Source organism: Cladophialophora psammophila, assembly GCF_000585535.1.
Source record: "Cladophialophora psammophila CBS 110553 chromosome Unknown aczJe-supercont1.4, whole genome shotgun sequence".
NCBI classification, from domain to species: domain Eukaryota; kingdom Fungi; phylum Ascomycota; class Eurotiomycetes; order Chaetothyriales; family Herpotrichiellaceae; genus Cladophialophora; species Cladophialophora psammophila.
This window is the reverse complement of record NW_006912925.1, coordinates 782,038-797,456: the sequence shown is the minus strand read 5'-3', so window position 1 is coordinate 797,456 and position 15,419 is coordinate 782,038. Positions and strand designations below refer to the sequence as shown.

General features: G+C 51.9%; 6 protein-coding genes across 6 annotated transcripts; 3 read left to right on the top strand and 3 right to left on the bottom strand.

Annotated features, from left to right (window-relative positions):
* Positions 1 to 207: 207 nt before the first annotated feature.
* Positions 208 to 3,102, bottom strand: A1O5_03207 (protein transporter sec24; the record flags this gene model as incomplete). Its single annotated transcript, XM_007743820.1, has 2 exons — positions 208 to 2,436; positions 2,488 to 3,102. The coding sequence occupies 2 exons, from the start codon at positions 3,100 to 3,102 to the stop codon at positions 208 to 210; spliced, it is 2,844 nt and encodes a 947-aa protein (XP_007742010.1).
* A 687-nt stretch (positions 3,103 to 3,789) lies between these two features.
* On the bottom strand, positions 3,790 to 4,587 carry A1O5_03206 (uncharacterized protein; the record flags this gene model as incomplete). Its single annotated transcript, XM_007743819.1, has 1 exon — positions 3,790 to 4,587. The coding sequence occupies one exon, from the start codon at positions 4,585 to 4,587 to the stop codon at positions 3,790 to 3,792; it is 798 nt and encodes a 265-aa protein (XP_007742009.1).
* A 790-nt stretch (positions 4,588 to 5,377) lies between these two features.
* Positions 5,378 to 7,015, bottom strand: A1O5_03205 (uncharacterized protein; the record flags this gene model as incomplete). Its single annotated transcript, XM_007743818.1, has 1 exon — positions 5,378 to 7,015. One exon carries the CDS (start codon positions 7,013 to 7,015, stop codon positions 5,378 to 5,380), a length of 1,638 nt encoding a protein of 545 aa, XP_007742008.1.
* A 1,186-nt stretch (positions 7,016 to 8,201) lies between these two features.
* On the top strand, positions 8,202 to 8,669 carry A1O5_03204 (uncharacterized protein; the record flags this gene model as incomplete). The annotated part of the gene is made up of 1 exon (XM_007743817.1): positions 8,202 to 8,669. A coding segment is annotated over one exon (468 nt), but the record flags the coding sequence as incomplete, so codon positions are not given.
* Positions 8,670 to 9,522: 853 nt separating this feature from the next.
* On the top strand, positions 9,523 to 10,075 carry A1O5_03203 (40S ribosomal protein S19; the record flags this gene model as incomplete). Its single annotated transcript, XM_007743816.1, has 2 exons — positions 9,523 to 9,592; positions 9,702 to 10,075. The coding sequence occupies 2 exons, from the start codon at positions 9,523 to 9,525 to the stop codon at positions 10,073 to 10,075; spliced, it is 444 nt and encodes a 147-aa protein (XP_007742006.1).
* A 1,291-nt stretch (positions 10,076 to 11,366) lies between these two features.
* Positions 11,367 to 14,611, top strand: A1O5_03202 (uncharacterized protein; the record flags this gene model as incomplete). The annotated part of the gene is made up of 2 exons (XM_007743815.1): positions 11,367 to 12,404; positions 12,452 to 14,611. The coding sequence occupies 2 exons, from the start codon at positions 11,367 to 11,369 to the stop codon at positions 14,609 to 14,611; spliced, it is 3,198 nt and encodes a 1,065-aa protein (XP_007742005.1).
* Between the last annotated feature and the right edge of the window lie 808 nt (positions 14,612 to 15,419).

The following is a 15,419-nucleotide window of genomic DNA, read 5'->3' as shown; positions in this document are numbered from 1 at the left end:
CGGAGTATCGAGTGCGTCGTTCAACCTGACCTTGCATACCTTCCATGCACAGATAGCATCCCCCTTTTCTGCTTGATCTCGTGGGCGCTGAACCTCCTGTTGCTGTGGCCACCCAAAGACCCAGCTAGCATCCAAGCGTGGTATTTATTGCATGACCTGCATTAAAAAGGAGTCAACAATCCGCACCCAGCATAGCTGAATGTTCAATCAAGACTGTACCTTTTCGCGCATCATCCCCATCCATTGCTGTAAGCTCACTCCTTGGTCTGCTCGGTCCTCCACGAGCATCGTTTGTGCCCAAAGCCTCAATCCGGGTTCGCCATCCTCTTTCACCACATAGAGATGTGGCACCACGATACTGCCCACCCCTTTGGACTTGTGGTCGCGGCTCTTGGAGACGACTGCTCTCACACGCTCGCTGAAATCATTGTCCAGCTCAGGTAGTCGTTGCTTGCCCACTTTGAGTTGACTCTTGTCAGACAGACCGAAGACGTCGATTATCAGCTGCGGAACAGCATCACGTCCGACCCAAAGGAACTGGGTCTGACCGTCATCAATCAGATACAGTCCATACGGCACGATCCTTTCCGATGATAGATTGATTGGCGGCGGGAGAATGATCTCGCCAGTCTTCTCATCGACTGTCCCTGCATCATCTGGCATGTCGTGAAGGGAAAACATTTTGGGATAGATGTACTGTATCAGCAACGGGAGCGGCAGGGTCGATAGCAAGCACAGAGCGGCTGACCGCATGTCGCTGGGTATTTGTGACGATCTCCTGAGACCTAGGTTCTTGATCAAGGCAAGGAAAAGCACGGGCAGGCCTCGAAGGTTAGCAGGGAATTGAAGCCCACCTCCACCCATACTGCCTCCTGCAAGCTCTTTCTTGTACGTGGCCAGAAGCTCGACCAATTTATTTTGGATCATGTCTCGGGCACTGTCAAGCCCACTGTTAAGGACGCGTTCGACGGCTTTATGGCTGAAATACTCTGTGATAGCTTGCTGGTCGGCCGAGGCGTAGACATCGGCCAATTGCTGGGTCGTGGGTAGCGCGAGGGTCATGACTCGAATTCGTCGTTCGCCGTTGCATGTAGTGTGAAGGACAGCAGTCTGCATACACACTACAGGCTTCGTGATAGTCTCGTCAATCGCCACCTCCACAACGTAGCTCTGATCTCGTGGGAATGCTGGGAACGCACAGAGATCCGAGCTGCGGTTGAAGAAATTGCCATAGAAGGTGCTCATTCGCAATCCGGTCGTGGCTCGAACACGGAGAACGGCCTCCAAACCAATCTCTGCCGACAAGTAGTCAGAGAACTCTTTGGCAAACTTCATGGCGTCTTCTTCTCTCGCGGCATTCCAACCAGGATAAAAGTAAGTCTGTCCACCAGTGTATCTGGGCAAATTGCTCAGAGAAGCCACGTCCTGATACTGTGAGGAGAAGAGGAACATGTCCACCGAGATTTGCTGCTTCGAACATTCAACGGCAAAGCTCTTGTAGAAGCTGTTCCCAGTCTGCAACAGGCTGCTTTCCTTCGATGTGCCGAGTAACTTCTTGTCCTCACGCATTTCCAGTTTGCCATGGCCGATATTAGGAATCGAAGCAGTGACGACCGTCATTTTCCCACCAACTGGTCCAATAAGCTTATGCCCTGCACGAAGGGCAGATCCCATGGCAGATGCGCCGTTCTGGGTATTCTGGAACATCTCTTGAAGTTTATCCAAGAAATTTTCAATGTTTTCGCGGCATTCGGTCAATGTCACGAGTAAATCAGCAGGCGTGGGTAAGAACGCCTCTTCGAGGTCGCTAACCACCAGCATGCTTGTTTGGGCGTTCTCGGTCCCATCACGAGGGATATTGAAGAAGTGTAAACTGGAATCAACCGCAATGAAGCCCAGCCGCGTACGTCGATCTGCATTTGGTATCCGATCCAAGCTCTCTCGGATACATCTTGCCGTCGTCGCAAGGAGCCCACTCGACACCGCCGCATAACTTACGTCGAGCAAGAACAGATACACAAGCGGTTGTGGAGGCCGGACCATATATTCCTGTGGCGCAATGAACTCTACCACTGCGTGATTCAGATCTGGTCTCTGCCATCTGTCGAGACTTTTCTGGGCAGCTGCATCCCAGTCAAAGGCTTGCGGCACATCGTTGGTCAGGTTGCACATGTTACATCTCCATCGATGCCCGTGGTCCAGGAAGGTGACAAAGGGATTGATGTATGACCGACATCTTCTGCAACGGGATATCACCTGGTCCGGCACTACAGGCACAGGATCTTCAACGTCGTGTAGAGAAGTGTACGGTTGGATGACGAGGGCGAATGGAAGTTTTGACTTTTTGAGAAGGGAATGAGTAGTGGGAACAGCGTTCAACGTCGACCGGACGTATTTTGGTGGGCAATTGGCGAAAGGTGAGGGCGTAACACTTGTCTATCAAGATATTTAGCTTCTGACACGGAGAGGGGGAGGGCACATTCGTACATTGGGAGGGAGAATCACTGGTGGGGGTGGAAAGTCCAGCTCTGCGACATTGAATGGCTGATTTGAGAGGTCCGTTGGGTACAGCTGGTTCAAGACCGGAGCACGTTGCGCCTGTTGGGGCGCAGCGGCCACAGGCGGCTTTTGCGAGATGTCCATCTCACCAAACTGTTGAGTCATTCCTGCCACACCACCCGGCGTAGGGTAGGGTGGAGTGGGAGGTTGATAACCCCCTAGCGCAGCAGCTGGCTCCTGACCAGGGTACAGAGGTGTTGCATTCTGTTGCACGGCCGCAGGGTTCTGCTGATAACCTCCCTGCGGATAGCCTGCTGCATCTTGTTGGACGGAATATCCAGAGTATGCGCCGCCAGCTTGTTGTTGTCCTCCCAGGGCAGCATTCGCTCCAGCACCAAACTCATAGGCTTGTCCTGCATAAGCCCGCTTCTTCCGACCACCGTGAGCCAGACCTGGCGCAGGTCCTGTCTGCACTCCTGGCGGAGAGTTGGTTTCGTAGTTTTCATAATTTTGGCCGGCAGGTGGTTGCGCTGGCTGCTGACCGTAACCCTCCTGCACCGGCACGCCTTGCTGCGGATATTGCTGAGGATATTGTTGCGACATGTCGAATCACAGGCCCCGAGTCTCGTGCACGCAATTCTTGGACCAGACTTGAAGACAGCGACAAAGGAGCGAAGGTCCGACTGTGGAGTGGAGGGGACGAGGAGTGCGGAGGGAGGGCACTGAGAGGGAGATTTGCCGACAATGTGCGAGGCTCTTTATTGTCTTGATCGGTGCAGGATGACGTCCATACCGATCTAAAAATGAGCAAAATGTACACACAGCTTGGTCAGAGGGGAAAACAAGGAATGTTTCTAGTTGCGAGGAGTCTGGCGAGGTGGTGCTGGCTGAGCAGACAGCAGACAACTTGTCCTCAGACGTGATGGAAATCTGTTCCCCTGCGGCACTCGGCGCAGTTGCAAGATTGGCCAATCGGCGACAAGTTACAACTTGGTCCCAATGCCCCCTTCAAGGCGCCAGCTAAGCTCGCTCAACTCGCTCTCCTGCACTTTTTCGCGTCCACACGCTATCCTCAAGTCGTTCATGGGGCCATGATAGAAGCAGAGGTCGAGTGAAGGCATTATATCGATATTCTCTCAGGCAAATGAAATACCGAGAGAGTTGCTATCTGCCCAAATGTTCCTGGACACCTTACCATGCGCGCTAAATGACAACCAGACCCCTCGAAAGAACGCTTTTCGTCTTCAAGATGGTTGCAGCTGCTTAAGATGCTTATTGAATCATCCCTTTTCAGACACTCCGTGCCCCCCAATCGTAAGTTACTTTGCCTTCGTGGGCCGGTAGCAGGGTTGCAGGCGCTGTGGTCAACCCAGCCAAGATGAATATGGTGGCAATGATGGCCTCCATGAGAACGCCCATTATGCCATGAACAAGAACGGCAGTCCAATTGAGGCTCCAAGTGCTGAACCATTTGGGCTCGTTGGCAAAGACGCACAGAATGGAGAAGATCATGCGGACCGTCATAAAGGGCAGAGACAAGGCGACGGCAAACAGGAGGCGACGTTCACCTGGCAAGATGTGACTGATCTTCAGGAAACAATGTCCAGTGATGAGGATATTGGCAACGAACACGACCAAGAACAGACAGACAGCCGCCTTGAGTTCGCTGAAGCCGGTCGAGACATCAGTGGTGTTGTCCCCGAAAAGGCTCGTGCTGCCGATTATACTGAGGATGATACCAACAAGACTCGGGAGGTGAAGGAGCTGGAAGACCTGGTGAGGTAGACCGTGTGGTGCCATGCCGTCCTCGACGCGATCCAAGAGAGCCAGTGCGGTGGAAAGGACTGCGGACAAGCCGAAGCTGTTCATGACGTCGTAAGTGATGGTCAAGCCACTTGTTGGATGCTTGACAGCGACAAGAGAGGTAACAGCGCCGATAAGCCGAAACAGACAGATCATGAGGAGAAACCTCCATCCCAGTCGTTTGCGATAGCCGTGCTTATGCACGAGATAACCCGATGCTATCAGAGCAGGGACAAAGAAGAGGAGCTCGATGATATCCAAAATCTCGAACGCTGAGAGGCCCATTTTGCGATATGTTGTTCTAAAGAACGAGTCGAGCCGGCGGTATCCTTTATGCAATGGTTGAGCGAGTGCTGATCAAGTGGCCGTAAAGAAGAAAGGTATCCTTGTGAGAGCTGACGTCTCTCGTGGCCGGTGGGTTGGTGCTGAAGGCCCTGAAGGCCTGAAGCAGCATTGCTATATACCACTGACCTGGATCTGAGGCTGTAAAATAATATTCTCAAGCCACGAGAGGAAAGGCAGGTGTGGTTGGCCAAATCCGAGAGCAGAATGTGACTTCTTGGGCTCAGTGCCTCAGTGCGGCTGTGAATCAAATGCGTGCCCTCGCAGTATTGAACAGAAAAGGTTAGCTCGCGAGCGAATAAGCCAATCGCATTCGTCGCTGTCGTGTACAACTACTGCACATATGCCTCACTAGCCCAACAAGTCAGGTGCTCGCGAGCCTTCCAAAAACCTTGTCCTCGTCTTCCCTTTATAGAAACTCACCAACCTTATGGTATCAAGCTTTCCCACCTCGTGCGTGCAACCTCCCGAAGCTTACCTTGAAATTATCCTAAATACCCACACTGAGATGGAATGCCGCGTCTACTTGGCATCTCTCACCAGCGACCTGTCCATCAAACCTCCAATGTACTCATCCCTAACCAGCTGAAAACAGCCAGCTTCGGGGTGACTGTCTTGTTGAAAAGGTGGGTCAGATGATGTTAAAATATTGAAAGAAGGACTAGATTGAGGGTAAGGGATTTAGATCAATGGCCTGTGTTCGCTCTCGCGATAGTGCAACGGCTGCGAGATCCTAAGCCTGGATAAAGTGCTTGTACCCGTTGGCAGCGGCTTCCTCACAACGTCGCCGAAACTCCAAATTGCTGCCATAGTACCGTATGATTCTCCTTTGCTGCTTCCCGGCTCTATTCGAGTTGACTCCAGTCATCCACGAATCGATCTTGACAGACAGCAGGCCTTCGGTTAACCCGAACACATGCTCCGTCCACTCTTCTTCGCCTTCCTTGTCCGCGTTGATATAGGTGATATTGTTGTCTAGCATATATTGCATGAACCGAGAGACCCACTGTACTGCGTACTCGATAGAGTGCGGAATATTCCCAAGGGCTTGGTGAGGTCCCATGATGTTGAACATATTGGGAAATCCTCGCACCGTCAGCCCCAGGTATGTCCGGGGCCCCTTCTCCCATTTATCCTTCAGAGTCGCCCCGTCCTCACCACGGTAGTCAATCTCCTCATAAGAACCCGTGAGCGCATCAAATCCGGTGGCGTAGATGATCATGTCGAGCTCAATCTCCTCTGAAGTGGTTTTGATTCCGTGTTCCGTGATCTTCGTAATTGGCGTTTCGCGAAGATCTACCAATTTAACGTTCTCTCGATTAAAGAGCTCGTAATACCTGTTTTCGAGGGGCACTCGTCGAAGGCCGAATCCATGGTCCTTGGGGATCAGTTTCTCTGCAACCACAGGATCATGGACTCTTTGCCTGACTTTGTAGGCCATCCACTTGCTGAACTCGTCGTTTGCCTCCTGGTTCATGTAAAGGTCTTTGAAATTGCCCACCCACTTTGCCAGCCCTCTTGTCTGGTAGAGCTCTTCCCAGAATGCCTGCCGCTCCTCCTGGGGGACATCGAATGTATTCCGTGGATCAGGCTGAAACATAAAGCCCATGGGACTCTTTTTACATTTGTTATAAATTTCAGGATAGCTCGCACGGAGTATTTTCATCTCTTCCGGGGTTATGTCATTGTTTCTCATAGGAGCAGTCCAGTTTGCGGTTCGCTGGAAGACATGTAGAGACTTGGCCGTCTTCCCCACCTCTTGAATGGTCTGTATTCCCGTAGCGCCTGTACCGATCACGCCAACTCTCTTGTTCTCAAAGCTCACCGGTTCATGGGGCCAGCGCGACGTGTGGTATGCTAGGCCTTTGTAGTCGTGGACACCAGGGATGTTAGGTAATGTTGGCGTAGTCAATGGACCCAGGGCGTTGATGAGGAATCGTGACGTGTATGTGTGTCCACGCTGGTCGGTTAATAACCACGAATGGGAATCCTCCCTATACTGTGCAGACTTGACTTCTGCGTGAAATTCGACCTGTGGTCGAAGATCAAATTTGTCGGCGATGTAATTGATGTACCTCAAGGTGTCTGGTTGGGCAGAGAAATGTTCTTTCCAATTCCACTCGTCGAGAAGCTCCTTGGAGAAGGTGAATGCATATGTATAGCTCTCAGAATCAAAGCGTGCGCCAGGGTAGCGATTCCAGTACCACACACCGCCAACGTTGGATCCTCTTTCAATAACGCGGGCACGAAGACCCAGTCTCCTCATGCTTATAAGGCTATAGAGACCTGACAGACCCGCTCCGATGATAAGAACGTCGTAGTCAAGGTTCATAGACATGAGCGAGGAAGCCAGGTCGGTTGGGTCGCCCATATTGGATAGGAAGCTCGAGACCACTGCCAACCTTCCGTTGTCAAGCCCTCGGTAAAAAAGCAGGCAAGGTGTTGTGGAAATATAATGCGATTGTTTAGTCAGATAAACAGCCTATTCAAGAATGTTATAAGCTCGATTCTGATAGAGACCGTCCCAGGGGCGAAGTATATAACAGGGGCTTCATTGGAGAAGACCTCGGCCGTTAAAAGTCGTCACCTATGTGCAGTGCGGAGAATACATACCTATTTCGCTTCCACAGCGTTTCGGGGCGGTAGATATACGGTAGGATTTATTCTACGGTAGAAATACCGCGGAATAATAACCACGGAAGATATCCGGCTCGCCGCCCTAAAAAGTAACACTGGCTCCTGGGTAAATACAGAGTACTCGTAGTTGTGTAGGACGAGTCGTTAGAGTCATCGCTTTCACGGAGCTCATTGTGGCAGACCACAAGCAATGGTGGGCGCCCGTGAGACATAATTGCGAAAGGCGCAAGGCTGAAAGCGGCTGTTCGAAAGCCTTTTAGCGTGATACATGCCATGTATACTACGTGGATGTTGTGTAGATATCCGCATGTATGGGCGCGTTGATCGTGAATCAGCCTTGGGCTTTCACTTCCTCCTGCCACCTTTCGCACTAAAGATAGATTGTCAGCCCAGGAGAATTGTGGGTACATACCAAGTACATACCTAGCAAGCCCCAAAACAACGCTCTTGGCCCGTTATTCGATGTGATGAAACCCTTCCTCCTTGCACAGTGACATCCTGTATCTCCTTGTGATCTCCAACTCAAGTAGTGGCAGACGGTGGCGTGGCCCAGCTCTCTGTACCTCGTACATCCTGGCAGTTCACCACTCTATTGTAACCTCGTGTGGGCGACTCGTTCCCCTCATAATAAACTGATGGTCCTACATACCCTCTCAGGTCCCAGGCTACAGGGCTTCTAGCCGCGACAATTCAGCGAAAGGCACGAGAATCATATAAACTTGGATCTCCCAGACGAATACTTATATCGAGAAAGAACAGGCGATTAATAGAGGAGCGCCGCGCAACCAACAACTTCAAACAGCAGCCTGGGTGGCAGCCTTGACCCAAACTTAACAAGAGCCATTCCCGGCATGTCGTGGAAACCGAACACAGTTACTCTGGGCACTGCCACAGGAATAGCATCTTCAGCCATCTTCTAGGGCGCCAATCTCAGCATATCATTTTTGACCGTCCCGGCGCTTCTGCTGCCTTCCCCGTCAGCCTTGCCAGCACCGGCAAATTCTGAAAATACAGCTTCTCCAACATCCGTATCTTCCCAGAGACCAGCGACAAAATCTCCACATCTCGCCCGGCAATGGCAGTACGCTTACAACATAGGAAAGAAGCCAGGCCCATTCTTCGCTCTGCTGGCTAGTGGAAATTGGCTGTACACAGTCAATCACCTGCCAGCAGAAGCCAAACTCCGGCACAGACTGCTCTTGGCTGCAACTGGGCTCTCGACAGCTGTTATACCCTTCACATTTGGAGTGATGAAGCGGACAAATGACGAGTTGCATCGACGAGCAAATGCGGCAACAAGAGATGAAGAGGAGGGCTTTAAAGTAGAAGCTCCGAGGGGGACAGTGGAGAGTTGTGAGACCCACCATCTTATTCAGTGGTGGGCATAGCTCAGTTTTATGTGAGTAGCAGAGACGGGTGAAATGCTGCCTTTATTGACGATACACCTCCCAAGGGAGCTTTGCTTCACGTTGGGGCTATTGCTTGTGCCGCGACGGCTTTGACTTTGTAAAGGCCAAATAGTAATACTGGAAGAAGTCCTCCTCACCATGCAAATCTATCAAATCTCGTAATAAAAATTGATTGCAGCAACTGAGAGGTGTGTGGTACTTGGTGCAAGAATATTGCTTGCAAGGCCCCCTTGGACTTTGCCTCTCAGTCGATCCAACTTTGGAACTTGTGTTTCGTGCTGGGGCTGTTTGGACTTAATTATGCTACCTCGTGCTGATATTCAGAATCCCGAACGGGCTTGGAAAGAATGTCCGTGGTGACCAAAAATGAAGCAAGACTGCCTAGCACATAATAACTGTATGGAATAAGGCGTACCCCATAGTTTGTTGGATGATTGTGTTGGATGAACTTGCTCGGCTGCATCGGCTTGATAAACATGCCAAGACAAATATGTAACTCTTGGCAAGTTTTTCGCCCACAACTTTTCCACGGCCAAATGCAGGTATGAACTTCGAGATTTTGACGAAGTTACCGAACGACAATCTCTCCGCCAGTACACATCAATCCCCGTTCACAAACCCACGATCGTGATTGCTGAGACGAAATTGTCTCGGTATTTGCAATCATGGGCGGCGTTACCGTTCGAGATGTCGATGTGAGTGCGATCTGAAATCCTCGCCGGGAAGGATGTCCAATTAGCCGTTGTGGAAAAAAAGGAGGCACCTCATATATGGAGCTGGGGCTTTGGGACACATATTTCAGGACGGGAAGCTTGGACTGACAGTGTGGATCATGCAGGCACAAAAATTCATCGAGGCATATGCAGCATTTCTGAAGCGACAAGGAAAACTCCGAGTGCCAGGTACGAGTTGACTATTGCTGTTTACCAGTCCTGAATTGGTCGCGTGGAAAAGCGGCGTTTCGCTCTAGGGCACTCCGTGATAATGATACTGATATTGTACTTATTGCAGGTTGGGTTGATACGGTCAAGACCTCACACTCAAACGAACTCCCTCCTCAATCCGCCGACTGGTTCTACGTGAGAGCCGCCTCAGTTGCACGACATGTCTACCTACGAAAGTCCGTTGGTGTTGGCCGTCTCCGAAAAGTCCACGGCAGCACCAAGAATCGGGGTTCCAGACCCTCACACCACGTCAACGCATCTGGCGCAGTTGATCGCAAAGTCATGCAGGCTCTCGAGGAACTAGGCATCTTGGAGAAGGTTGACGATGAAGAAGAGGGCGGAAGCGGAAAGGGCGGACGAAGAATAACTCAGGCTGGTGCACGAGATTTGGACCGTATTGCGCAGACTGCTGTGGAGGGTGAGGAGGAGGAGGAGGACTAAAAGTTTGACGACAGCGTTGGGAACGCACTAGCAGACTCACAAGCCGCACTTTTCTTGCGAAGATGGCAGTCTCCTCATTGAGAGGTAGTCTTACAACCAGACCAATGCCGGTGTCGGGGAGCTGACAAATCAGTGATCAGACTGACTGGTTGCCGACCTGGCCTGCCCAGTTGTTAAATTTCTACGGCATGGGTCAGGACGGATCATATGGGCTCAATGAATTCCTTTCAAAGTTGAGTCGACTTTCTTCAGGTCCGCTGTTCATCGTTGCTTGTATCCGCACGAGGATCTGATGGGACTGAACGCCACATGTGCAGGGTCCTGGTGTAGTTGCACGCCCCGGGGCTGGTGACTGTACCACTTACATCACGGCACGTCGTCCCAATCCTCGCCTATTACCTTATTACGAAGTGTGGCTAGGATGCTCTGGAAGTACCGTCGGTATGACAGAGGCTGAAAACACTGGATCGGACAATAGTTGTTCCGCAAAGCAACGTGGTTGAGTCAGCCTTGCAGGCAGACTGGCACAGCCCTGGCTTGGCAGGGCCAAAATCCGCCTTCTAGAACCTAAGATTGAAAGCTTCCTTCTACCCAATCTACCGTCATTCCCCAAACACGCCTCCCGACTCGCCGTTTTGCTCAGCCCAAAGCTCGCCATCCAAATGTGAGACCAATCATCTCGTAATCCTGAAACAGATGCAGCAGCAATATAGCCTTCTAAAAAGATGCCGTTATACCTACCTCATCACCTTTGAAGTTTAGGACAGGGTGCACAGCCTTTCAAGGCGTAGGAAGGCATAACGCTTCTCTCTCATGATGATTGGCAAGTTTGTTCCCAGCAATGCACATGACAACATCTGAGAACGGCGCAGCTCCACTTGTACTGTGTTACACTCCGCCCACGGGCTTTGTATAGTTTCTCGCTACGACATGGTTAGGCAGTACGCCTTTCATGGGAATGCCACCAATGCCTCCACCGAATGCCGTTCTCCGGCCACCAGGCACACTTGCGACTCATCTCAAGCCGTGTCAATCATAAGGAAGATTCACCTTGAGTACTAACTCATGTGTTTTTAAGCCACCGTTTGACCATCCTCGATGCCCCGTTGTGCGTTTGTCTCCCAAACCTCGTATGGCACTCGCCCCGAACTAGCAAGCCTCCGACTCATTTTCCATGTCGCGGCCTAGGATGGGCTATGCAGCTCCCAACTGACAGTATTCAATGCCTTCAGTGTTCTTAACTTGTTCGATTTTCTTGTTGACCTGCTTCATCATCTATCTATACGCTCCAATGTTACAGAAGACCGCTGAAGCCTCCGGCAATAAGGAGCACACCCAAAAAGACATTTGGGAGGCTTTCAAGGATGTCAAATCTAATCCGCAGCCTACTAGTGCCTGGACAAGACAGAAGATACCATCTGAACTGCAAAGCGTTGAAGACGACTCGAACTTGCCAGAAAAGCTCAAACAAATCCTTGTCTGGTCACTATCTCTCCGTTCGCCTCCCTCACAAAGCAACGCTCGGCCTAACATTCAGCCCCCGGAGGAACCTACTGTTCAAGACTCACCAGAAGCGCATGAGGATAGCGAATTTCATCAGACAAATGCAGAGTCGGCTCGTCGGTCTGTTGCCTCTGAACAGTTTGACAATGATGACACATCCGAATCGCGGAGCACTCAATCCGAGCGCCGTCTCGAAAAAGGTCGATTAAGGCCACGGTACATTGGTGGTAGCGTCCTTGGGTCTACGATCAGCCTTATCACAGCCCTCAAGAACAGGTCGGAGAAGGAATCATCCCAGCCTCATATTAATGCAAAGAAGGCTCCGTCAAAGAAAGCTCCTCAAGTTGAATGTACAAGTTGCTTTGAAGACATCCCCGAGAATGCCACAAGCAAACTTCCTTGCAATCACTCATACTGCAAGCCATGCTTGACGACTCTGATCACAACTGCTCTCCAAACTGAATCTAGCTTCCCGCCCAAGTGCTGCTTGACAGAAATACCGTTGCAGACAGTTTTATTATCGCTCGACTCCAAACAGAGGGAGATATATAAAGAGAAGGCTGCTGAGTATGCAATTGCGCCTCAAGAAAGATGGTACTGCCCAAACACAAAATGCCTGAAATGGATACCACCCTCGAAGCTACAGCGCATCCGCATATTGAACCTGAAATGCCCCCATTGTGCAACCAAGATTTGCAGTGTATGTCGTGGCCTGGCCCACCGAGATTCCGCAGATTGCCCTCAGGACTACGGCCTCGAAGCTACAATTATGCTGGCTGAACTGGAGGGTTGGCGACGTTGCTTCAAATGCCGCACCATGGTTGAGGTAACATTGTATTTCCTCACTCACAGAGACCGGCTAACAGGTATCAGCGAACACAAGGTTGCCGTCATATGACCTGTAAATGTGGTGCGCAGTTCTGCTACTCTTGCGGGGCAAAGTGGCGGAGCTGTTCTTGCACCGAAACGGATGAAGCCAACCGTCAGGCAGAATTGAGACGCCGTAGAGGAGACAGAGCGATTGAAGTGAATGCTGAGGTTGCAGAAATTGATCGAGTAATTGCCCAGGTCGAGGAAATGGAGCGGCGTGAGGCCGAGGAACGTCAAAGAGAAGAGCAAAGACGTGAAGCAGAGCGGCGCAGAGAAGAGGTTGAACTTGCAAGACTCGAGGAGCAGCGCCTGCGTGAGGAGGAAGCTAGGCGATTGGAAGAAGAGCGAATGGCCCAAGAACTACGACGAATCCTCCAACTCTCCGTCGAGGAAACATGTGATGTAATCCAGTCTGCCTGGAATGATCTGCTGCAAACACAGAGAAAGCGCTTGGATGACAGACATTTGCAAGCTGAGCAACAACATGAGCAGGAGCGCGATGAGGCAATGAAACGACAGCAACAAGAGAACGGAGAAAACTTGGCCAAAATGGAATCCAACCTCGGAAAGAGAACTTCCACCATCAAGGAGAGGCACAATACGGATCTGGAAGCCTTTAACACAGAGCAGCAGGACCTGGAAGATGACATGTTCCTAGAAATTCAACTGCACCTCCGTGGCAAGCAGGACAAGGAAGCCCGAGAGCGCCGCCTTCGAGAACGATTCCAGAGACAGCGCGACGAGAAACAACGCGAAATGCTTTCAAAGCATCGATCCGAGTCAGAAGTTCTGCAGGCGAACGCCACAATGGAACTGCAGGGCCTCAAATTGAGCAACGAGAGCAAGTTGGCCAGGCTTGAGCACAGGTACCGAGTGGATTTTGAGATTCTGTTGGCGAACATCGTAGCAGACCGCGCGTGGTTTGGCTTCCTCGCAGAGAAACGGCAAAACATGGTCGACGCGAACCGGCGATTTATGCTTGCAGCTTTAGAAGCTGATCAAGAGCCGGTGGGGTTGACCGAAGAGACGGCCACGACGATCGAACCCTTCTTGACAAGCATGCAGTGTGAAGCACATGGTACTGAATCGGCACCTCACCTCAGCAGCGCAGTCCTTCAGGAACCGGTGCAGGAGCTATGGAGAGAGGTCCTATCTCCATCACCGGCACACAGTGCGTCTCCGGCACGCTCCTTGGTCGAGCTTGCTGCAACGTCCCAGCAGTTGTTAAGCAGTTTGAATGAATCACACATCGCGGCAGAGTCGGACGTCAAGAGTTCACAACCCGGCGCTGTCGCCCACCTCATGTCCAACAGTGCCTTCGCATGGATGACCGGTGGCGCTGAGGACGGTGCGACCTCAAGAATTCATCACGATGTCACTGCGCGCCACTCACCCCCAGCTGGTCGAAGTCAAGGACTCCACCGTCAAACTCGCGCCCACGCTGCGCCATTGAGATTTGCGGCAACATCCAATCCGACTGAGATGATGATGTCGGGAGGACTGCGGCAAACAGGACACTCGGCAGCACCACCCATGGACCGTCTTGAAGTTCCGGTTTTGATTCCCCCACCTCTGCAGACCGGACGACGACAGCTACAGCGATCCACGGAGGGCTTGAGGGGCGCAGAGCGCCACGTGAACGATCCACCTCCGCCGGTGCCCAAAGTGCCCGCCATCTACCTTACGAAGCAGCCAGACACCGAGGCAGAGATCGAACACAACCCATACACGATGCGACAGCCCAGAGGACTGGGTGGCTTAGTGCCGATCGAGGCCAAACGAGACAACAGGCACGGCGGCGCGAGCCACGGCGGGGGACATAAACGTCAATCTTCCTCTTCCTCCTCATGTTCTATCACCAGTTCCAGCTCGCTCTTGACTCCCTCGATAACGACGACCACGACCACGACGACACCGCGGTCCTCTCCGTCTGCGACGCGCACGTCGCGTTCTCAAAGCAGCCGTGAGAACCTCTTCCTGCACAGCTTAATCACGGCGACCACCAACGCGGCCACCGCGGCAGGGCGACCGTCCGAGACCTCGCTGTCGCCGGTCTCGCCCATCTCCCCTGTGGTGCCTGTGGACGTGGCCAAGCAGAAGTCTGGAGGACCGGGGAGCCCACAGATGCGCCCGACGCGGTCAGTGTGGTCGATTCTGGGCTGAGATAACTACAAAGCACTCACCACGGGAGAAAGGACTGGTTGGCTAATTAGTTAGTTGGCTGGTTTTGTTGGTGGGTTCGTTACTAGTTAGTGTACCTCGTATGTGCGGAGTGTTATTATGCAAAAGAGCCGGAAGAGGAAGGCGAGGAAGAGTCCACTGGACCCCATTTAACATGTAGAAAGCATCAATTGAAAACAAAAAAAAAGCGATTTGCTGGCGGCTGTTGACTTGATCGATTTTGCCCCTCGACTTTGTCCGCATTTAGCAAAATAACCCTCAGTCGGCTGGGACGGCCAAGGGACGGCCTTCTCCGTGCTCGTGGTGAGGAGGAGGGGGGGGGGAGCTTGTTGATTGAGATCTAAGATAGATGGGTAGATAGATATATGCACTTGCTTCGCTGAGCATATCCTGTCGCATCGCATCGCATCTGACGAGGTCTGGTGCCCCAAGGAAAAAGGGGCAAAGTGAGGAAACGCCATACAATACTCTCAGTGCCAGGTGCCAACGGAACCATGACGACCGTCGACAGCACACGATTCCTCACAAATGGCGGATATCTTCAGAAGGGGCGGGAAAAGAATCTCCGCCCGGACGATCTGGGGAGGAAGACGTTGAGTTTGGCACCTTCTAGGTACGTCACCGCGGCCACTTCACAATGCCTCCCTGCGCAGGTGTCGGGTCCCTTCTTTGGGCGAACAAAAACCAAAAAAAAAAAAACACTGCAAAGTTGGCACCATCAAAGAGTGCTATTGACGCAGTGCAGATGGTATCGCGACGAGAAAATCTTCCAGCTCGAGAGGCGTGCATT